The sequence below is a fragment of the Lonchura striata genome, chromosome 8 (assembly GCF_046129695.1).
Source record: "Lonchura striata isolate bLonStr1 chromosome 8, bLonStr1.mat, whole genome shotgun sequence".
In the NCBI taxonomy this organism is placed as follows: domain Eukaryota; kingdom Metazoa; phylum Chordata; class Aves; order Passeriformes; family Estrildidae; genus Lonchura; species Lonchura striata.
In genome coordinates this window covers 17,042,983-17,066,801 of record NC_134610.1, presented here as the reverse complement: position 1 = coordinate 17,066,801, position 23,819 = coordinate 17,042,983, and the positions used below count along the sequence as shown (strand labels likewise).

Here is a 23,819-nt window from a genome sequence, read left to right as displayed (position 1 = left end):
AAACATTAAGGCATAAACTTTTCTCTTTTTTTACATCAAACCAATGTATATTAATACCTTGCAATAGTTTTACATTGCACAACTTCAACAAAGATGCATAAGAATAAATGTAGGGGTTTTTTTTCTGCCAGCCTCATTTAAGAGCAATGCTGGAGGAGCCAGTGGAATTATATTTCAGTGAAGCTATAATCAAAGTGTAATAAACTTTTCATAAACAATATAACATTTCTTCACTCTCTTTTTCGTAATATTTGTTAATATCTTACGGTTTTACATAGTCTACACAATAGTTGATCTAAAATTTATTTCCCTACAGTAATAAAATACCAGTAAACACACAGTAGAGGAAATAATGTATCTGAGATAAAATAGCTAGAAAATGCCAAAGCTTTTTACATGGAAACCACAAGTTCCTCAGAGACTAGGGCCCAGCAACCCTACTCAGTCCATGAGTTTTTTTCATGTCTTACATTTTCCAAATGAATGCTGGAATGACCTTCAACATGCAGCAGCAGCAGCAGCTGTACATATTTCACAGAAAACATCTATTTAATGAAAGTGTTATAAATACAGTTGTTACTATATTTGTCTCTACATACTAGAAGTTCAAACAGAGTGGGAAGTACAGAAAACCAGACAATAGAGTAATCTTCTGCATGCTTTACATTTGTAACCACACTGCACTGAAAATATATATTTGAAGTTGAACAAAATAAAAGGAAATAAACCACTTTCAAAGACATTACTTTTTGGTAAGTAATCACAAAGGAAGAAGGTCACCATTAGTCCTGGAGTATGGATTTTCAAGACTTAGATAAACCTGCTTTTCAGAATATAAAGTGATACTACAGCTGTTGCCAGGAATTTTAAGTGCATTGGTTAGGAGGAATAAAAAGGCCCAAGACTCAGAAATCAAAACCAAATGCTTTAAGTGCCCTTTCCACCTGTGTATTGATAAATGTCAGCATACAGGATATTCCAATAAATGTCAGGATATTTCAGTATAAAAATGACCTTCTGGAAGTCTTCCCAAAGTGACCCTCTTTAGCTATGATACAGCCCTAACTACAGTTCAGAACAGGTTGACCTGCCACCTCCCAGAACTGTACACTGCCATTCCACATCTCAGAACAACTTAGTTGATGAAAAAATACACTTTTAGAAAAGCTGAGAAGCATCATTTTATGACAGATGTTTTTGTGTCTTTTTTGTTACTGTCTATGCTTTCATCACATTGTAGATGACTGGGTTGAGTTCAAAGGTGGATCTGTACAAAGGCACATGACAAACCTCTTTAAATATGTATGTCTACCGTAGACACACTCTTGTAGAACTTCAGTACATTTCTAGATGATGGAATTAGGACATATTCTACATCTTCTGGATGACAACAAGGTAGACTGAAGTCCAGGTGACAATCTTTGATCAGAAGTTATCTATACAGGTATTATATGTATTTACTACAAGAGGAAAATCAATCTCTTGAAAGACACTTGCATACATCACAAAAACAACTTGAATACTGGACAAACATTTACTAAAGATCTTCTGTGTTGATCACTACAGCAAATGAAATATTAGTAAATATATAGTAAACAATAAATATACATTAGGAAACAGGAAATTAGGACAACAGGGAAGTATTAAATACTTGCAAAGAGTATGTCTCACTGTCTTTCCCTTGGTAGGTTCAGTGATCACTAGTATGACAACTGTACCTAATATATTTTGAGTAGACAAGTCAAAAATGGATAACAGAAAAATTCTTATTTTACATGGAAAACTACAAAAAATTTTTTGATTCTTTTTTTTATCTAATTTTTTTCATACCTGGCTACTTTATTTTCCTCTCCTGGTATTTGTTCAGTGTTTTCAATAAACTGGAAGATTGTTTCCTTTTGAAATACAATGCAAAACCCAGCTACAAAGAGTATTAATATTCCACTTTTTTTTTTTCACAATTTTTAAGACTCTCAGTCAAATCCTATCCCTTTTAAATTACACTCTTAATATACTCACAGAATAAATCATATCAACATAAACCTTTTTTCCAGCATCCTTCTTTCTGTAAAATATATAACTGAGCATAAGACATTTTGATTTTCCACACACTAGAAATTATGCATATGACACACCTGCTGACTCATAAGGAAAATAATCATGGTATTAATTGCTTCTTCATATAAGCCCCTTATTGATGATTAGACAACCTACATAATTCTGAAATGCCATCTGGAACTCAGGAACACCTGTCAGCATAAAACAAGAAATACTGCCTTCCCATAAACAATAGAAAGCTGTAATGTTGTGCTGGTTTTGGCTGGGGTAGAGTTACTTTTCTGCACAGTGCTGGTAGGGGGCTGTGCTGTGGGTTTGTGCTGCACACAGGTTGATAATTCAGAGATGTTTTGTTATTGCTGAGCAGGGCTTGCACCGAGCCAAGGCCCTTCCTGCTCCTTGTACGGCCACACTGGAGAGGGGCTGGGGGTGCCTGGGAGGCACAGCTGGGACAGGGGACCCCAAGTGACCAAAGGGACATTCCAGACCACATGGCATCCTGCTCAGCATAGAAAGAGGGGACAGAGGGAGGAGAGGGAGAGGCCATCTGGAGTGCCAGTGCTTGTCTTCCCAAGTCACTGTGACCTGTGATGGGGACCTGCTCTCCTGGAGATAGCTGAGCACCTGCCTGCCCACGGGAAGCAGGGAATGCATTCCTTGTCTTGTTTAGCTTGTGTGGGTGGCTTTTGCTTTCCCTATTAAATCAATCCATAAGTGCTCTCACTTTTACCCTTCTGGTTTTTTCCCCCATCCCACTGGTGTGGGAGTGAACAAGCATGGGGCTTGTCTGCTGACTGGGGTTAAACTATGACAAACATACAATTATTTCATTTATTTTATATTATCAAAAATTATGTATGTTTAAAAGATGGAACCCTAACGTGTTTGTTTCAATTTATACCTATTAACATAAAGTTACTGGTATAAAATTTGTGTATTTACCTTTCCAGTGGTCTGTAATGAAATAGTAAACATTTTTCCAGACACCACACACACAATTTTTTTCTCAGTTCCAACATTACTGTTTTGTGTTATATTCATTTTACAGAATCATTACACAGTATTTGTATTTTTAAGGCCATTTCGGTTGAATTCAGCTTAACATTTCATAAAGATAGCATTACTAAAGATATGGAAAAGTTACTTGAACTCAAGAGCTACTACGTGAATATTGGAAATATTTTGCAAAGACAATTAACCTAAATGGCTAAAAAGCTGTTACATGTTACATGCCTATTGCAGGAGAAAAATCATTGGTGACTGCCATGTTCAGTCTTGTCCTTTAAACTGTCCTTGAGCAGGCAGGCTCACATAAAACTGATTTAATGCACAGTGTGTATGCCCACAATTTAGATGCTATAATTCTTTTCTCTTTCTGAAGACAAGCAGAGAGGGTTTAAAAAGAAAACAACCTTTTTTTCAATATTATCATGCTTAACTGCTTATATTACATATAGCCATATTTAGCAATCTTCTGAGGTGGAAAGTACAGTGAATTTTATCTTTCCGATGAAATATAATTGCTTTTCCATTCCACTAGCTACATTATATCATCCTTTTCCCCTCTATCTACCTATCAAAGAAGACCCATCAAAACACATTTATAATGCAATAAGGTCTGTTCTATAAGGTCTGAAGATCATTTTTTTAAGTGTCCCTTTAATGGCACTGCTTTTATGGCAGCTTTCTGGAGTAATCAGTACTGCTTAACATAAAGCACAGCTTTCCTTTGGGTCAGCTCTGCTCCACATAGTTCAGGCTGCACAACAAAGTAAGAAGCAATTAGTTTTCATCCCAGATTTGCATCTTCCCCAGGGCTGCATGTCATATGCATAAAAGCATCCTTCTCTGTCTTCTTTTTATCCTCTTTTCTATTTTTATAGCAAAAGCCAAGATAATGTTTAGCATGACTCAATAATGAAATGCCATGTTCTGCAATGCTGCTAAAAATTGCACTAATCAGCACTAGCTTCAAAGAACTGATTTGCTACTGGCCTGAGACTGAACACATATTTAATGTTATAATGCAATTTCTGTAACATATAAGTACAGAGAATCATTTCAGACATTAACTCTAAGCACAAAGTATTGCTATAAATAAAACAAAACACACGCAGTTTTACACAGAATTAAATCTCAGTAATAGTTGTAATTCCTGTATTCATCTGCATTGAAGCATACTGTGCCTGTTATATATCATTATGCACAAAAGAGCAGCTATAAACTGCTATGACACATAAATATTGCCTTCATATTTGATATGAAATCTTCTTTCTTAGAAAAGCCATTTTAGGTAGAAACAATAAATTTCTTCCATTTGCAAGGCAAACAAAAAAAACACTTTTTAGCTATTCTCCATACACATATTCAACTGAAGACAACGTTTTTATTTGAAAAGATTAAACAAAAAATCAAGGCAAAATAGGAGCTTAATATATTGCAATGGCCAGGCATCCCACTTTGTCTGCCTAAAAGGGTGGGGACAATTGCAACAAAACATGGACCAAAAACTTTCCCACTTAAAGCACTTGATAAACCTGTTAGAGCACTGGATATAATAATCAAATAATGAACTTTAAATCCTTTCTAGATTCTGGTACTTGTTTTAAAGCACCTACAATTAATTGCAGCTGCTTACCATGTTTTGTATGTCTTGGAGTAAATTTATCAGGACTATCCAAATAATGCAAACACCTTAGAAAACCTGAACAAAGCACTTAGGTTATAGTGTTTCTTTGAGTATTTTCAGTCACATTCAGAGTCTCAAAACCCCTTCCTTTCCTTGTACCCTATCACTTCTGCCAGATCTGCAAACTAATCTTTATTCAATTGCTAGTTTGAGACAGATGTCTGAATAAATAAAAGACAGTATTCCTTGCTGCTATGTAGATGTAGAAGTAGGGTAACATCTTTATTCGTTTTACTTCATATTTTTTACTACACTAAGATTTTTTCCTTTTACTTCATATTTTTTACTACACTGTGAAATACTTAGAAGTTCTAGAGAAAAGAACAGTATAGATGGTTATTTTGTCCTCTGTGGTTATTATTTCAATTTCATATGTCATTCTAGTGCAGTGCCATTAGCTGAAATCCTCTTTTCTCACGTCATAGCAATGGCTAGGTCAACTACTACAGAGAAGTCTAACAGCAAGAAGATGGATGTGAAGACTTTATCCAAAGTACAAATGAGATTTAATTTTAGCTTGTCTGGCCTCTCTCTTGTCTCAGTGCCAGGTGAGGACAGATCCAGGATAACAGCCCTATTTAGGCGTAGTTAGAAGCTGAACATGCAGACTTTAGCCCACTATGCAATAGGATTTTAGCTGCTGGGCAGCAAAGGGGAAAAAAATATGTAATTCTTAGTAATCAGCAGTAAGATGTATTTGGTTTTAAGTTGGATACACTTCATCTCTTAAGGGGTCTCCTTTCAGCCTCAGAAATAATGACATGTTTTCAGATTTCTTCACCACAAAAAAAGGTCAGAGAGAGGAATCACAAAAGAGAGTCTTCTTGAAGTACCTACTCATGTGGAAATAGCAAGTGCAAAGAAGAGAAAGGGTCATGACCAACTTCTCAGAACTCATTTTGACAACAACTACAACACAGGAGAGAGGAGTTCTTGTCTTCCTTTACAGCCAGACACAAAAAATATGTTGTTTGGCAACTGCATCTTTTACATGCAAATATATGCCAACCACATTTCAAAATTACCTTTTTCAACATCATAAGCCAGCAAGATCAATAATAAACTAAATCATTCTCTGAAACACCAATATAATGTACAGCAATTCTTCTGCTTCTCAAACCACTTTCAATTCTATTTGACAAACACTTTCTTCAAACACAGTACAAGGAATAGTGAAGGTAGCAGGAAGGTTTCTCATGCTGACCTTCCATGGAAATATCCCAACACTAGTGATATTGTTTCCCTTCTAGCAGTGGAGATAGCTTGGCTGAACCAAATCTAACTGAAGAGTTAAAAAATAGTATGGCCATTTCATCATTCATTTTCAAGAAAAAACTAACATCCAATACCATAAAATTTTCTGTTACAAGCACAAAGATTAAATCAGACTCCTTGTGAGCCTTCAGAGTTGACTTCTATATAACCTATTGTCCTCTAGAAGAGAAAAGAAGATTGTGTTTGGTTTGTTTGGCTTTTTTTTTTTTTAACTAAAACTTGTAAATAGTTTCCTTGAATAAAACTGGCAGGTCTTCCCAATCAAAACCTATAAATTCAAGTGTAGGGTTTAATCTAAAGAGTTCCCAAGTCATCTATATTTTCAGGGACTAACTTCATCAGAAAATCTAGAACTGATGACCCAGTATTTCTGCTCTCCAAAGATTTAGGTTGATCTGTATGATTTTGTTGTCATGAGTTCTTTATCAAGGCAACTGTAATTGATGTGACTGAAAAACACAGATCTCTATCACCAAGACATGTTCTGAGGCATGCAAATGAACAGCTACCACCATCAAAATGGAGACCTTTTGCACTGTCAATACAGTCAGAGCATAAGGAGAAACTTTTCATCTCATAGTTAGACAATGATATTCTGATTATCTTTGCTCTCCCTCTTTATCTGTCCCAGATCATCAGTAAGCCATGGTGACCAAGAAGGGTAATCCTAGAGAAAAGAGTTAGGAGTCCCTTGTTCACAAGAAGATAAAAAGATAATTAAGTCCTCCAAACCACTGACAATACTATCAGCTATCTGAAAGCTCAGGTCGCCTAGCTAATTCACACAGGCATTAAGAAAAGCAGGAAACAGTAAAGAAGCAGTGAGGACAGGGAAGGAAAAGGCAGAAAAGTAGTAAGTGAGATAATGAAATTGATAACATACTCTGAGAAATAACAGGAGAAATAAAGATGTCAAATGCCACATTACTTGTGCATCCTTTCTGCCCCAGCAAAATTTTCCCTGTAAGGAAAATTTTCATACTGAAGACTCATTCAAAACATATTGGGAAAATGATCATGACAGTGGATTAGAAAAGGAAGGATTTGTATAGCTAGAGAGAAATGCATTGCTACAGCTTACAACTTTAGACAGCACAACATAAATGGTCAGGAATTTGAAATGTGCTGCCAAAGAATCAAAGATAAATAAGAAGTAGTAGTTGAACTGGTCTTTCTACCTCTTAGATGTAAGAATTAAACTTGCACACATTGCCCACCTGTTGTAATCTGGAAGCTTTAAAATCATCACTTGCATGTGATAGACAACATCTGGTTGTCCCAGACTAGTCAAGACACTGGAAAATAAAAACAATCTAAAAGTTGAAAACAAGTTATGTAACTTTAATAGTGTGCTTCATATTGAAATTACAGAATGTAACTTTTGGAAAGGAAAAGAGTAGAGTATATACTACAGAGTAGAAAGTAGGTGGCAATACATCTGTACATGGCAGTATATCTTTCGTCAGTTCTTCTACATGAACATGTTTTATTTTTAGAGAAAACTGCTATTATTTTCATTTTAAATTTTCTCATAATGCCACTAAATTGACAGACCCCTATGCAAATATAGAGAACACATAACAATGTCCATCAGACAGAGCTTTGAAGGGTATTTATCTAAATGATCCCAGTGGTCAGTACTTTAGGAAAACAGCAGAAATTACTAGATATCAAGCTTTACTGGCACATCAGGTGATGAAATTTTTGAGTTACATATCATTACTTTTATCCACTGTACTGCTCTAAAGTGAAAAGAGTTACAAGCACAATGACAAAAAATAATATCCAACACATACCCTTCATACCCTTCCTTGTCAAGATAACACCATCTCTTTTTATTAAAGAATGGATTCTTTTCTAGTGAACAAAAAAGAGAATTTTTGTAATTTAAACGTGCCACAAGCTATCTGGGTCAATCTTTGATTTATTACAAATTGTACCAGGCGTATCGTAATATCATTAAGGTTGTAAAAGACCTCCAAAATCATCAAGTCCAACTAATACCACCATACCCACTTAACAATATACAAAGCTTTTGAACACTCACCCATTTTTAGAACACTTCCAAGAACAGTGACTCCACTACTTACTTCCCTGTGGAGTCTCTTCCAGTATTAAACACTTTCAGAAGTGCAACAGGTGCTCCTCTTCAAGCACAATCTTAATGTAGGAATTAAAAAGTAATAATAATCTGCTGATCTGACCTGCAAGTTCTGCCTACTTTTTCATTGACTAGCATTGGTGTTAACTAAGAATGTATATGCATATGTGGAGAAAAAAATTGTCTATTGGGCTTCACTGATATACACGCTGCAAATACATGCATGATGTGCTTTTCAAAAAAATTACTTAATTTATGAATCAATAATCACATCACTTAAAGAAGGTGTAACAGCTTACAGGAATACAAACAATAAATAGCCATGGCTTAAGGGTACTTAGCAACCTAAGTGTAATCAGATGAACACAACTAGCACATTTGTCAAGTCATTAACAGGTTATAATTCACTTTATAGACTACAGAAAGAGTTTTGATGAGGATCTTCAAAGATTGGTTGAAATAAAGTTCACTAATGACTATAATTGAGAAATCAAAATTGATACTATACTGCCAGGAGAGCAAACACAAGATTCAACCTTGTGGTAAAAGCTCTCTTTTGGATGGGAAAGGACAAGGCAAGTTGCAAAGCTGTTAAAAGAAAGACAAGAAGATGTATTGTATTAGTATTTGAGAAGATGAGTAAATAGACCTTAAATAGCAAGTGATGTAGGCAGAGAGAAAAGCAGAGATGATATTAACACCCATAATCAAGTGAAGGGAAGCTGTAAGTATTAACGTCAGCTGGACAGATGAGATCATAACAGTCACGGTGCTGAGGTGAGCCAGACCTCAATCGAATTTATGGCTACATGACCCAACAGGAACTGTCAGCTCACACAGCTACACAGAGCAAAAAGAGCACATCAGAAAAGAAAAGGAAAGAAAATTCAAGAATTATTTCTGACGTGATTACATTCAGGTGATCACTGAGACCAAGCAAATTTTCTGAGCTAAGCAGGGTTTAACTGGACTGGGGGAAAACCATTAAAAAATAAAGCAGTGGTGCCCTCATAAAGGTCATGCTCATGGCTAAATTATCTGAAGTAAGGTGTGGAGGAGGATGCAAAGCTGAGGATGGATTTCTGAGAGATGTAAACATACACCTACATACAGAAAGAGACAGGGGAGAGGAAGACCCACCCAATAAAAAACTGAGTCTGTAAAGAGAAACAATCAACAAGGACAAAATGACAAATGTCTAAGAACAACAAAATTTAGTGAAGACTATAACATAGCATCACAGAGAGATGACAGATGGAGTGGAGGAAAATAAAAGATTAGACTGGAATTCCTCCAGGAAGAAGTCAAGTGGAACATTAGTGACATAAATTTCAGTGCAAAAGACAGAAACCAGAAGTAAGCAGTTCTAGAAAGGCATTAGAAGTCAAGTTAAGACAAGTATACAAAGACAAGTGTACAAAGCATATGATTGGGGGAGTGGGGAATGGGAGAAGATGAAGAAGATCAAGGATTGGGACATTAATCTGGTGAATAGAAACTTCTGAAGTAGAAGGTTGGCTTGTGCTGAGTTTTTTTTAATATGAAGAGAATCAGACAAACCTGTTGTGTAAGGGAAGGAATTCAAGGAGAGAAGCAAAAATTTTTAAAAAGTCAGAATATGGATAGGCATGGGAAAGAGTTAATTGGAGCAGGTTCAAGGACTACAAAACAAAAACTTATGCCTGTTTCGGTAAACAAAAAAGAAGCTTGAATTTTTACCTTAGCTTGTTAGTTTTAAGAAATTCACATGGAGAGATGGGGTAATAGATAAACTAAATGGAGAGCTATATTACTAAAAAAAAATACAGAACAGGCAAAACTGCAAGCAAAAATATTCATAACAGATGACAGAAATCCTAGAGATTAAGAAATACAGAAAGTCAGCAGAATCAAAAGATTTTCACCAGAGATAGTCAGCAGTATCTCAGAGGCATTGCAGATGGCATTAGAAACTGAGAAAATGGATACTGGGAGTCAGCCAGGACCATGAATGTCAGGAGGCTTTGGAACTGTATGAGAAGAACAAAAAATAGTGCCTAGAAGGAACTGATAAGCTGATAGAAGAAAGTAAAGAGCGATAAAGGAAATCAAAATCATGAAGATCAACAAAACAGAAGTTTTACAAAAATTCATTCCAAGAAAGAGAGAATAAAAATCTTTTTAAAGTTCCAGTAGTTACCACAGAAAAGGAACTTGGATAACAGTGCAGGGAGAAGACCAACTCAAGCATGTAGCTGATTTGGCACATGGTATATAGCTCAAATGAGAAACAGTACCAGGGCAGCTACTGAGTTGGATGGTTATCCATATGAAGACTGAAGGGTGAGAAATTATGAATGGAAGAAATTTGGAAGTCAAAGGCAGACAGAGATGGGAACAGGTATAGTTGTATGCATGTACACCTTAAAAAAATTAGAATGACAGGCACAAGGAAATTCTATTGCAAAATAAATAAATAATAAATAGGAGCAGGAAGTACTCAGAACAGCACAGAAGTACCTAATTCTTTGACCCAAACTCAGAGCAGGTAATGTTTTAGGTAACAATCTCCACAGAAAGGACCAGAGATGAGGCACTGTTAATAAACAAGGGGAAAAAAATCTCTGTGGGCTGGAGGGAATGGCAGGAGGTAGAAAGACAACATCTAGGTTCTTTGTAATATTCTAGAAATCTCAAGAAAATAGAAAGAATACCAAATAATAGAGAAGATAGAGTTTTGTACTTAAAGAAAATAGGGAGTTACAGGAATTTCACAAGCTGAAAAAGAGGCAGAGGTAATTTAAGGGAAGAAGGGAAGGACATTACACCAAAGCATAATCCAGACATAGGTTGATAATAAGAGCATGAAAAGCATCAAAAACACAGAGATAAACTGGCACCAAGAAAGTAATCTAAAATCTCAAGAGAAAGGAAACAGCACCAACTGTTGCTCTTTCATATATCCTGAAACTTGTTATCTGAAGCTGTTACACATATACTCTCTGACACACATTACTTGTTTTAATAAACAACATGACGATTTCAAATGCCAGTTGATAAGGATGATTTGCTGTGACATAGTCATACTAGGAAAGATTTAATCCCCTGAAGCTTATACTGCATGCCAAGTCCATATAAGCAGTACTGGTCAAAGCATTTTATACTTGTACACTCTGTAACAATACTAGAAGATCATGCCAATGTACACTAATAAATCTTTTGTAATGTGGAACTGGACTAAGCTCAGTCCTACTTTCACAGGAATTTTAATTGTATTTATTTAATCAGAATTTTATAGTGATTGCTTAATTCTTGTCAAGATATAGTACACAAGGGAGTAAATAACATCACTGGTTCCTATGCATCCTTGGACATACAGATGCCTGGGTTCTTGCAGAGAAATGTTAAAGGTTTTCTTAAGGAGTTTTTTTTCTTATTTTAAGCTTATTTATTCTTTTCAAGCCAAACATCACAGCTCATGTGACATGTAACTTTACCAATGATTGTGTTCAAGTAAAATTCTGAAGGCAAAGGGCTGAAAACAGAATAAGGCCAGCTAATGTATTTTAAACCAGACATATCCCAGAGAGTTGCATAGGGCTTTTGATTCCCAAATAAGGGTGTAATCAGATCTGCTATATGGTAGCCACAGATTTCAGCTAATATATTAAATAGGAGTTGATTCATCCAAGAAGAGAAAAAAAAAAAAAGATGGAAAATAAGAAAAAGAACAAGTTAATTGAAAACCACTCCTTTGCTCTGACTCTGATATGCTATTATAGTCACAAGTATGTACACTTGAAAAACAAAGAGGCACCTACACTTAGAAATGGAAATATGAAATAATTTTATTTTCTTTGCAACATTAATGCTCTAGGATAGCTTCATTTGCTGATATCAATATGGCAGAATACAGAACACTAGGAAGTAGGTTTGTAACCCATTTTGTAGGTTTCCAAATCCATTTACAAGTGGTAGAATTCTCAGTAGATAGAAACATAACACACAAAAGCATTACTCTTCAAAAGGTGTACGAAATACATCAGCTTGCACCTTGCACAGCTCCTGTGTAGTCAATGGGAGCTAGATGAGAGTCAAGATAAAAATTATCTTGAAACGTAGCATTGCCACGGACTGCAACAGCACACTTGAAACAGCGCATATCACAAGAGCTTTCCTCTGCTTAGAATGAGCATATTTTAAGCTGGCACAGTGCAGAGAAAAATTTGGTGAGAGATGAGAAGCAACAACAGGACCTCAGAAGAACCGAACGGGTATCTCCCTTGAATCTCTGTCTGTCCTTCAAACAAAGAAGGCCCAAAGCTTTTATAAAACCACTAAAGACTGAAATGGCTTCTCCCTGTACATTCTACATTTAAACTGAAGGATTTTTTCGTAGAGGAATAAAAGAAGATAACCAAAAATGCAAATGTTCCCACTTCTCCCTTTAGCAGTGGATTTGACTTGCACAGGGCACTCTGGAAACCTGTTCCACAAGCACTGGAAACAGCAAGTTTAGCTTAAGTATCACTCTATGGCCACTTGCTATATATATGCTGAAAAGAGTATTGGGAGAGGAGGGGAGTAACAAGAGACTACTAATTAATTACTAAGTAATAGATGAGAAATTCTCTTTTTAAACAGCAAATGATCAAGTCAATAAATCTTGTGCATAGTTCTATTAATAGATAATGATATAATTTTCTTGAAAATTTTATTCATGATTACTCTCATTCTTGTTCATTTTCCAGCATCCTGAATCACAAAAGTAATGCTTATGGCAAAATATTAGTAAATATGTGATGGTGTTTTTAATCTGTCAATGAGAAAAACTGAAATTCTAAGTAATATTATTACCTTGTATTTGATGTGTCTTGTTTTAGACATTTTCTGAATGTTCCTACTTGCTCAGTTTTCTTCTTACTCTTATGCTGGTTTATATTTCTAGCCAGCCTATAAGCAATATCAAATTTGAATATCCTTCCAACAGAATATATTTTAGTCAACAAAAGGCTGTTTATAATACCGAATTCTACAAGTGAAACACTGTACATCCGTATTTGAAATTTCCCTTCATACCTTTGAACTGGAAACCTGCTGTTCTCTGGGAAGTGTGGTGCTGTTCTCCTGTACTCTGCTAGATCAGTGTATATGCCTGTCCCAAATGGCAAACTGCAAACCAAGATACTTGGTGATGAATTTGCTGGGAAGGCAGGAACATCCATTATAGGAACAGCATCCACTCCAAGGCTTAACCAATTTACTTTACAGGATCCCTGCTGCCCAGCTCTGTATGGAAGAAGCTGCCAAAAGTGTCCAAAGCAAAAGAGCCTGAATCTTGTTTGCTATGACTTGAATAAACAGAATTAGAGATTCTTCAGTTCTCCTGGAAGAGAATGGTGCTATTCTTTACATTCCTACGTTAAATTAGAGAACTACAGGTGTGTACAGTGTAGCCAAGCAAAGACAGGAAAATTAAATGGAAATTAAAGTAGAAATTGATAATGACACTCCTATGAACATGAAAGGAGGCCCATGAGGGAAATAAAGTCTAAGCAATTACCAGTAAAATTTGTTTATAGCTGATGGTACAGACATTACTTAAAACGTATATTTAATTCTTGTCTCTGCAATTGCAAATGATACTAAAAAGGAAACAATTTAACAGTTCTTATCTGTTGAAGGAGGCAAGAGAAGGATTCACAGCATGTCTCACTTTTGTGCTGAGGTTTCTGTTGCTGTAGATGTTCAGGACACAAGGCAGTGCTAGTAACTACTTTTGACAGCACAAATTACATCTTTCACTGACATCCATGGCAAATATACGTGTTTGCATTAGAAGTTAAATGGCTGAGAAATTTCAGCACATCTGCACACTAGAAACTAGAAAATCACTCAGGAAAGAGGAGGAGGGGAGCAGAAGGCAGACTGGGCAATAACAAAACCCAGTGAGTCACTGTGAGACATTCACTGAGCAGCAATGAGAAATTCACTCATGACTACATGCAGAAGGACTGGTGACAGAACACTGAGATCCAGCAGAGGATCCAGTCTGCCAAAGGCAACAAAGCAACCAAGTTCCCAGAGAAAGAGGCCTTCAGTTCCTTCTGGAAGACAAGAACACCAACACAGCTTTTCATTTCCATATGTTTCACATTTCATATGTCAGGTAAACTTCACTGGCAGTATCCAGCCACTGCCATTAAATCCTGTGCCCAGGTAATCTAAAATGTTGTATTTTTGACATGTATTAGCACAACTACCTTAACCTATAATATCTTTATATTCTAAAGATAGATCAAGGCACACTTATCCCTTAGTATAGAGCTAGGCCTACACTTGTCACATGGAATCTAAGCAGCATGCAGAGCACAATAAAAAAATCACCATATTACTATCACTGCTATGAAGTTATCATTTTGTATTTTTGTATGTATTAGACTTTTCTATTGATCATTCAGTGAACTCCATTACAAATGTTACCTGGCAAACAACACTGAGGTAACACCAACCAATCTCAACTTTCTTGTATACTAAAAGTTGTCTGATCTTAAATTACAAATTCTGATGTCCACAACCACTGCTTAAGACACCCATACTTGTATGGAGTCTAAAATTCTTTATTCAACAAAATGGACTAGAATTAGAAAACAATGGGAAGGAAAAAAAGGAAAAGAGAAGGACTGCTATTTTACAAGTTTAAAGTATTTCAGATAACCTTAGCAGGAAAAAGAACAAAAACACTTAAATATCCTTTTAAAATGAACTAAAATGTGCTATCAGCTGGTATAACTGACCTGCATGGTTACCTCTCAGAAATAAACTCACCTAAAGCATAATTCATCCCCTCATATCATAAACTTGCTGTCAGGTTTCCACCACACCAATTCCTTTCTCCAAAACAGAACTACACACCTGAATGGTCTTATATAACTGGAGCACCCCTAATCAATATATGGACAAGGTATTTCTGTTCTTTTCCACTTGCAGGATTCAGACATAAACATGACACTGCCTTTCCCAGAAAGTTCCAATCACAGGATGTGGGCATAAAACTGATACTGCTTTGGCTAGAACACTTTTAATTGCGTTAAATGTGGATACAAACCATATGGGTATGATTCCTTGCATGTATTTTAATGACTCTGCGTGCCTGCATAAAATCTTTAATAAAGAAAATTTATAACAAGTGAACTCATTATGCTAGCAGGAGAGAAACGGATGGATCTTAAATCACTGAAGGCTCCTATATAAATTTTTGTTTCATTTAAGCAGCCTGGGAGAACAGAGGGAAGCTATTATAAAAATGAGAAAAATTTTCTACACCTCAACACTCCCTCATGTCCCTTAATTCTTTTTTTTACATCATTCAATATACCAAGCTGAATATTTTTTAACAGCTAATGATTGCTTGAGAACATTTGAGACATCTCAGTTCACTCTGAATTTCAAGCAAAACTAGAAATTAACAAGTTATTTTTGTCAAGTTGACTAAAACCACAACTCTTGAATCCCTCTAGGTCATGTTTCATTTAGTTTATCTTTTTGGGGTTTTTTGATTAATGATATCATACTAGATAATATCCTTTTATTCTGCTACTTTGGAGTTTGCTTAGTTCAAAATATTAGTCTAGCCCTTCCCTTCAGGATTTATTCTCTGCTTATGTCAATTAGTATTGAGGGCTGTAGATTCCATAAAAGACATTTCAAAACAACAGGAGGTTTCATCACTAAAATGACCACTAGGAATGAAGCAAAGCTATTTCCAAAGCTTTCCTTCTCCACAAGATTAACAATTATCATTTTCTATGCATTCAGTCCTCATTTTTCAAGGCTTTCTGTGCAAATTTTTCTGCAATTAATTGACTAGTTAACAGACAATTCAAGTTTCCTTACCAGATAATGTGCCCCAGATCCTTACCAGATAATGCTCCTCTACTGAGCCCTGTTGAGACATAACTGAAGAGCTCTGAGCAAGTCTGGATTCCCTTTTTACATGAATGAAATGGAAGTAATGAAGTAAGCTCAGTAAAGGAACACAAAATCATCAAAGGAGAGGCTGGGGATGCTGGGATAGTTTCAGCCTGAAAAGAGAAAGCTCAGAGGTGTCTTATCAGAACACACAACTCCCTCAGCAGTGGCAACACAGAGAAGACCTAGCCAGACTCTTGGTGCTGCCCAGTGAGAGTGCAAGAGCAAATGGATACAAATGAAATACTGGAAGTATCACTTCAACATAAGAAAAAACTTGGTACTCTTAATCATGGAATAGCAGCATTCCGCCACCTTATCATCAGTCACATCTTGTAGTCTCCTTATTGGTACATATATTGTTTAAATGATCCAGAAAAGCAATTTTAGGGTCACACTGAGAACACTATGGCAAGCAGTGTGGAGTTTTCTTTGTGTGATCTGTAGTTAATGTTGAGTATTAATGAAGCAAGCTATACGAATTTACCAGAATTATGGATCATCTTCTACTTAAAAAAATTATACTGCCAACAAAGCCACTGACTGCAGTAGTGTAACAGCACCCATGTTAATGGGGTACTGTAATTAATAATATTTATTGAAAATTTAAGTACGGCAAAATGAACATGGTCTTGCAAAGAAACAAGAAGCAACATGAATAAGCCATATCCTTTAGGAGGCTCATTATGGGATGGGAGGGTGAAAAGGCAGGCACAGGGTGAAGAAAGAGAGAGAAAGAGAATGAACTGAGATAGGTCTCTTAAAAATGCATAACCGTTCTCTTTTACTGCATTAATATACTCAGCTTCCCTACTACTTCATCTTAGGTGGTTCCACCTCTACAGGAATTTTTGGGGACTAAATATGACTCTATTCTAAATTTTTTAACAGATTACCATTACACTAAATAGATTGGAACATTATTGAAACACTTATTGTGTAGCTATGTATGTTGTGACCATACAGTTACCTATTTATGCTACGCTACTTTATGTTTAAACCTTTCTGATACACTTTTAGTAAGCCTTCCCTAATTCTGGTCATTAGGCCCGATGACTTGATACATGAATTAAAATACTTACTGAGAAGAATTTGGCCAGAGAAGAGGGTCATGTCTTAGGAAGTAGATTTATGTACACCAAAAACACTTAAATTCTTTCAGCAAAATCTCAAAGTACTTTTTGCTTCTAGTGTTTTGCAAATTTTGGTCATAATCTCCCATTCGTCCCAGTGTTCTCGTTTCCTTAAAAACTGCACTACAACCTACAAAAAAAAGTCTGTACTGTGGAATCAGGACAGCAACCAGTAACAAGTAAACGCACCACAACTGTGTATGTGCCTGAGTGAGAGCATCCCTGTATAAAATTGGTAAATAACACAAATATTTGGCTTCTTGCCCAACTGTTCTTAAAACAGTGTTTCGATACAAGGTCTTTATCCGAGGGTCCTGTAAATTGCAAGGTTTTAAAGATAAGGAAACACATATTATTGGATGTGTATTCAGTATGCCCAGTGAAGGAAAAAGAATTCTCTAGAGAGATCCTTCCTTACACAGCATTCTTTAAATACTGACAGTCCTAATCATCTTGAAGAGAGATGATACAGTTTCAAAGAAGGCACAAAAATGTCTTCCTGTTAAGTTGCTACTAACACAGTGCCCTGGATTCAATGACTCTGCTCTTGTGCAGCAAGAGCAAATATCAAATATCAGCAAGGCTCTTTCAAATTTGTCTTTTTTAGGGGGCTGGAGGTGGGACTTAAACAAGTAAAACAAACAAAATAATTTGCAGTTTTAACTTTTCAGATCACTTCAGTCCAATTCCCTGCTCTCATGTGTCTAACTCTATCTTGCTGCAATTTCTTCTCTTCCAAAAGAACTTTACTTTCTTAATACATTATTTTGGGGCGTTACTCTCTAGCCCCTCCAAATGAACAAGGTCCTATGTCCTAATGGGACTATGTTCTTTGAGTGAAAAAACATATTGAAATTCATTTGCAATAGTCATTAATAGTGCTGCTTCAAAACAGAATGACCTAAGCACAAACTTCCTCAAGCAAGCATTTTTCACCAATTCATTTTCCTCTGTAGATAGTTTCCATTGTCACCAGGCTGCAATGGATATCTACTGCACTACTGGAGATTATATCAATGATACATTCCAAAGTCATCCACAGAATGCAGTTTGCAGAATTAGTGTAAGTGATGAGAGTCCAAGACAAGCACAACCTACTGCTGTAGCTTCCAGATGCAACATTCCATGGAGATCTAATTATTTCAAATGAGCAAAGAAGCAACTTGAAACTGAAGCTAAGTCAAGACTGTAAAATTAATAAGGAAAACAAAGAAGCTGGGGGGGTTGGTCATATTAAAATGTCTATAAATACTCTGCAAATCACCAAAACACCATGAAACCAATACTTTCAGGAATTTCATTCCAATGCCAAGAAACAGAATGTACTCATTGTGACCAATGCATCAAAATACTGAAAATAAATTCTAACAGATTAAAAGGATCTTGTAGCAAGAGAAAGGTATAGTTAAATCATGCCAAACTCAATCAAGCTTAAAAGCAGGGCAGTCTTTGCCCATTATTAATAAGAATATAAGATGGATAAAGTAGACTGTGAAACTAGAATTTATTGTCAGTACAAGTAATAAAATATTTTCTACAAATATGTTTTTAATTAAAAATTAAAAGACAGACATTTTTACCATTGCTGCACAAACTTAAGTTTGACCTTCTCTTGTCTCCCGCACACATACAGCTTCAGCAAAATGTTATTAAATAGGATGAAACCAGAATTTAGTTCCAAATGCAAAATCAAATCCATTACATAGACATTTACATTTCTAGGTGGATACATGAAAATATTTTTAAATCTTGATCACTTAATCCTGTGCTTTGTGATCAGAAAATACTGCTCACCCTTGACAATCTGCTGTCCAGTTATACATGAAAATTATTGTTCCACAAGGGTAAAGCAAGAGACGGAAAAATTGCCACTACTTTCAGGCTTCAGCTGAGCTTTTAAAACACATGGTCAAACACGTTGCCATGGAAATGTTCTGCAAATATATGTAGAATTTCTTAAGATGGAGCCCAATATCCCTTTTTAAAATAAATTTCTCCTACAATTTTAAATGTAATTGCTCTATGATGTATTCAAGGGAATACATCAGCCATTATCTAACGTTTATAACATCTTAAGTGCTAACAGTATCTCCAAATCTATTTTGTGTTTCATGTATGAAATTAGGCCACTATGTTCCTATGTAAAATACCCATATACCTATTTTCTTTTATGTACTCCGACTTTACTATACATCATCACAACACATTAGCAGATCCACAAGTATTACTCTTGCAATAAAGTTGACAGCAGTTACAAAAAAAAATGCTTCAATAAAATTAATCTGTTTTTTAATAATATTCTAAATTTTTAAGATAGTAATCTTCTCTTCTATAACCCATTAGTATTAGTATGCATCACTGAGTGTAATAATTAAAAAGAGGAGAGTTATCTTGCCAAACTTTCACTGTTATGTTCCTTGAGCTATTTTTAAAACTGATTTGAAATGAAGCAAAAAGAAAAAGAATCTACTGCTGCAAAATGAAGCAAGATCTGTGCCTGCAGAATAGCCCCATCGTGTTACACAATGTGATACGTTATTTTAAATAACCTGGCACTGTAGGTAAACAATTGCCTTATCCTGCATTTCATATGACAAACACAATCACAATAGCTTTTGTTTGTCGTGTAAAGATAAAGCAAAATAAAAATGCAATACAATACAATCCCATCATTTTACTTTACAGCAAAAGGATAACCTTTCACTATTTATTAGTTAAAAGAAAACATATTCACAATAAAACAGGTTGAAAATATATAGAGAATAACTTACATTTTTCAAATAAAAATTAACACATTAGAATCCCAAGATATGCATTGCTCTCCTTATGTAAACAGTCTACCCTATAAATCCTGTAGCAAATCCAACATGAAGCAATTACACAGACAAAGAGATTGCAAATGACCTAAAACTGTAAAACAAACACTATGTTAGAAATATTATTATAAATCATGAGGTCATACCTGATGACTTAGGGACTGTAATGTCTCACCGGTTCCAAGCTGCATGACCTTTCTATTTCCAGAGACCCCCAAAAATTGCATTTCCTGTCTTATCAAAGTACATCACAGACCTATCTATCTTTCAAAATCTTCTGGGCTAGTGAAGAAAGCATTAACAGCCATTCTGCCCATCAGTAAGTGCTGGAGTCATTACCCTCAAGATATCAGATCTTAAATATAGTTTCCTCGGTGCGCTTACAGACATGCAGCAGTCGAGGAGGCTGACACAGCTATATCACTGATGCTGCTAATGCCATCTGAAAACAGTAAGCTTACTGCTTAAAGCAATCCTGCATCGTCCAAACAGAACAAGCCACATCCTTCAACTCCTCACTCGCGTTTTTTATAAAACCTAGCGCTGCCATTATGGATTTTGTTTTCATCTCTGGTCAGCTAAAGGAGAAATTAGATATTATGTAACCAGCTTTGCATTAACGAAAGAAAAACAGCAGATGAAGTGACATATCGAGGTTATCAGATTTTGCTTGCATGACCACTCCTCAGCAAGCACCGTCACCATTCACAAGAAGCATCAGAATCTAATCTAAAGGGAAATCACCAGAAATAAATTATAAACAACTCACAGCAGCAAGGGATGCTAATTCCTCTGTCGTACTGAAACAGCTATTTTTATGAAGCCTTATGAAGCCTAGTCAATATTAAAATAAAAACATCACTTGCCTAGTATTTTAGTGTCTATTTTTAATTAATTGCATGATCACTGCATTGTTTCCATTACTCCCTGCTATCAGCCAGAAAACAGCATGACTTGAAAATGTGCCAGTGTTATGACAGCAAAAATGTGGTTTGATATCAAACAAAACAATCATTCATGAATTTTTTCTGATAAGAGACCTTTCAAGCAAACAATGTATAGTAACCTCCTTAATAATTTAAAAATTATTAAGATTACAAAGTAATAACTCGATTTTTAATTAAAACATATGTTTTACACAAAGTGAAATTTCCTAGTGAAATTTATTATTATAAACCATTATTCATATTTACTGTTGCTAGTATCATGGCAGCAAACACGCAAACAGAAAAAAAAATTTCACACACCTAAGATGAAACAGTGCCACCAAACTGGTAAAAGTATCATTTTGTAATTTCTCTGAATTCCAGACCCACAGAACAATTTTTTGTGTTCACTTAATGAGATACTAATTTTGAGGCATTCTGTTCATCTGCTTAAACACACAAGAATTTTCTCTCAAGACATATTGAAACACTTTACTACCAATTGAATTTTAGTGTAAAATAAAACTTGGAAGAAAAAACTCTACCCTAATTTAACTTCAGCTTACTTCAAGTGTTATTCAAATTAATTTGGATGTCCTTCTTTACTTCAAAGTATACGCAGAAGCTGAAAGTAGAAGCAAATAGTTCTAAATTAATTCACCCAGATGCTATCTATCCTGTTAGTTAAACATTATTATACAGTTGTAGTAATCGCTCCTTTGTGTAACTGAAGAGTTAATCAAATTTAGCTTACAGTCATTCACGTTATAGCACTGATAAAAGCAAACTTGTCTCATCCATGAATAACACATTATTTCCTTTTAGAGGGAGAAGCTACCTTCTATCAGGTTTAGCTGGGTTCACTTTATCCAGTGTGCAACTGCCTCAACATAAGGATGCTGCATCTCCAGGGAGAGGGAACAGTCAGTCACACACTGGTACAGGACCTCCAGTGAAGTGTCCAGCAGCCTGGCAGAGCTAGTCAGTGAAGCTTTGAAGTGCAGCAGAGAACCAGATAAGGCCCAACTTGATGCTGCTTTTTATAATCTCTGAGAGTTAATCCTGATGTCCAACAACCTGACATTGTCTTTTTACTGCTACTGGCAGTGGCAGTCAGAGAGCCACATCTGAACATTGTGAATGTTCTCAAAAGCTGCCACTTTTCAACTTGCTCCAAATTAACTCATTAATTCACTTTCAAACCAGAAAATATTACTAAATCTATGCACACAAAAATAAATGCATATACACAAGGAGACAAAAAGCCCTTCACAAAAGAAACAAGCAATTTGGCAATGAAAGAAGAAAACAGCTTTCCCCACATCAGTATGGAATATCTCCAAAAGTAATATTTTTATTTCCAACGGTAATTTACAAAAATAATAATACACCAGCACTAAATATTAAGTTACTTTCTCCTGTATGAACCCTGAGTTCTGTCTGAATTCATTCTGTCCAGTATTTCACAGCTGTGTAAGAGAGTACAACCCCACATCTCTAAGCTGACACTTCCAAGTCCCTAAAGCTTCTTGCTAGGACACAAAGGCCAGTAAGATGGTAAGAAGTGATATAAAAATGCAGGTTGCCAAGCAACCTTTCATAAATATTATGTAGGCTCACCCTGTGCAAGTCTTGTACTGCATGATGAGCTCCACTCAAAGAGTGAAAAACACCCAGCTAGGGGTTCTCCCCACAGCTGTCTAACACATCACTTCAGAGTTCCTGCTCACAAAGAGTACATGGTCTCTCCTCCAGCTGGACACTTGAAGAATTCAAGAACTAGCAAAACACAAAGTAGAAGACTATTTTCCTGAGCTTGGTTAAGATCTCAGTACAAATTATAAATGCACTCAGAAATACAATAATATTTCTTTGTGCACATTATCCCAGCTAATGGAATACTTTTATTGAACTTATTCCATGTTTTCCATGGAAAATACCATTACTTTTTTGCTAAAGTGAAAATTTTAACATTTGATTAACAATGTTAAAGCAGAGGGAGGGTAGAAATACAGTAACATTTTTTAAAATATAGATGTTTATTCTAAGATGTTAAAGCAAAAGTCTTGTAACCCATCCCCTTTAGATTATCAACAAGTACCACTTTATGTCATACAAAAAATTACTCACAAATATAGTTTGCTTTTATTTCATTCTTCTTCACAGGACAAAAAGAAAGAAAATTCATTTCTTGTGAATTATGCATGGTGAAATTATGGTCACTTTGAATCCATCAGAAATCAGTTTCATATCAAATAGAGCTGACCTAAGCAGTGAGGGAGCAAGCAACAGAAGCTCTGTCACTCGACTTTTTAAATTAAGTGTAAGCCATGTTTGCTACTACTCATGATCATGATAAAGAACATTTGAAATTAGTGCCAGATATTTGAGACTGTGAAAGGTGAAATTATGTAGAGCTGCACCAAAAGAGCTGGAAGAACATTACAAATGCATATTTCTCAGCACTAATTTGAGGGATCAGTATTACTATATATTTTTATAAATTACCAGAGCATAGGATGAATTACAGCCAAAAAATCACAGTTCAGAAATTTCTGATATAGGAAAGCATTGCTAATATATATAGGACTGGAACAGTACAGGAAAACATGGATTACCTCTAGGACCACAAGAATAAAACTGAGGTAAAATTTAACAGTGCAAAATGAAAATATGTGAACCTGACAATTATTAAGTTTCTGCTGAAAGTTGAGATCTCAGCAGTTGAAAATTACAGTGGATGAAATTCTGTGTACAAAGCAGATCACAAATAGTTACGAGCTATCAAAATGACGTCCCTATGGAACTGAAATAAAATTTTTAATTTATCAGGTAATATATTTCTAATACACAGATATCAACATTAATGCA

General features: G+C 35.6%; 1 protein-coding gene across 13 annotated transcripts in view; it reads right to left on the bottom strand.

The window, feature by feature from the left end:
- The window catches only part of SLC4A10 (solute carrier family 4 member 10), a 185,536-nt gene that overhangs the window by 95,948 nt on the left and 65,769 nt on the right, over positions 1–23,819 (bottom strand). For 6 of the 13 annotated variants that reach the window (XM_031505431.2, XM_021528558.3, XM_021528551.3 and 3 more), the window contains exon 1: positions 20,169–20,616. The exons of 5 other annotated variants lie outside the window; for them this stretch is intronic. In XM_031505431.2, coding sequence (XP_031361291.1) covers positions 20,169–20,249 — 81 coding nt within the window. In that variant the 5' untranslated portion in view covers positions 20,250–20,616. Of the gene's footprint in view, positions 1–20,168; positions 20,617–23,819 lie in introns of those variants that run through there. 2 more of the 13 variants (XM_021528553.3, XM_021528556.3) reach the window with 1 other exon arrangement.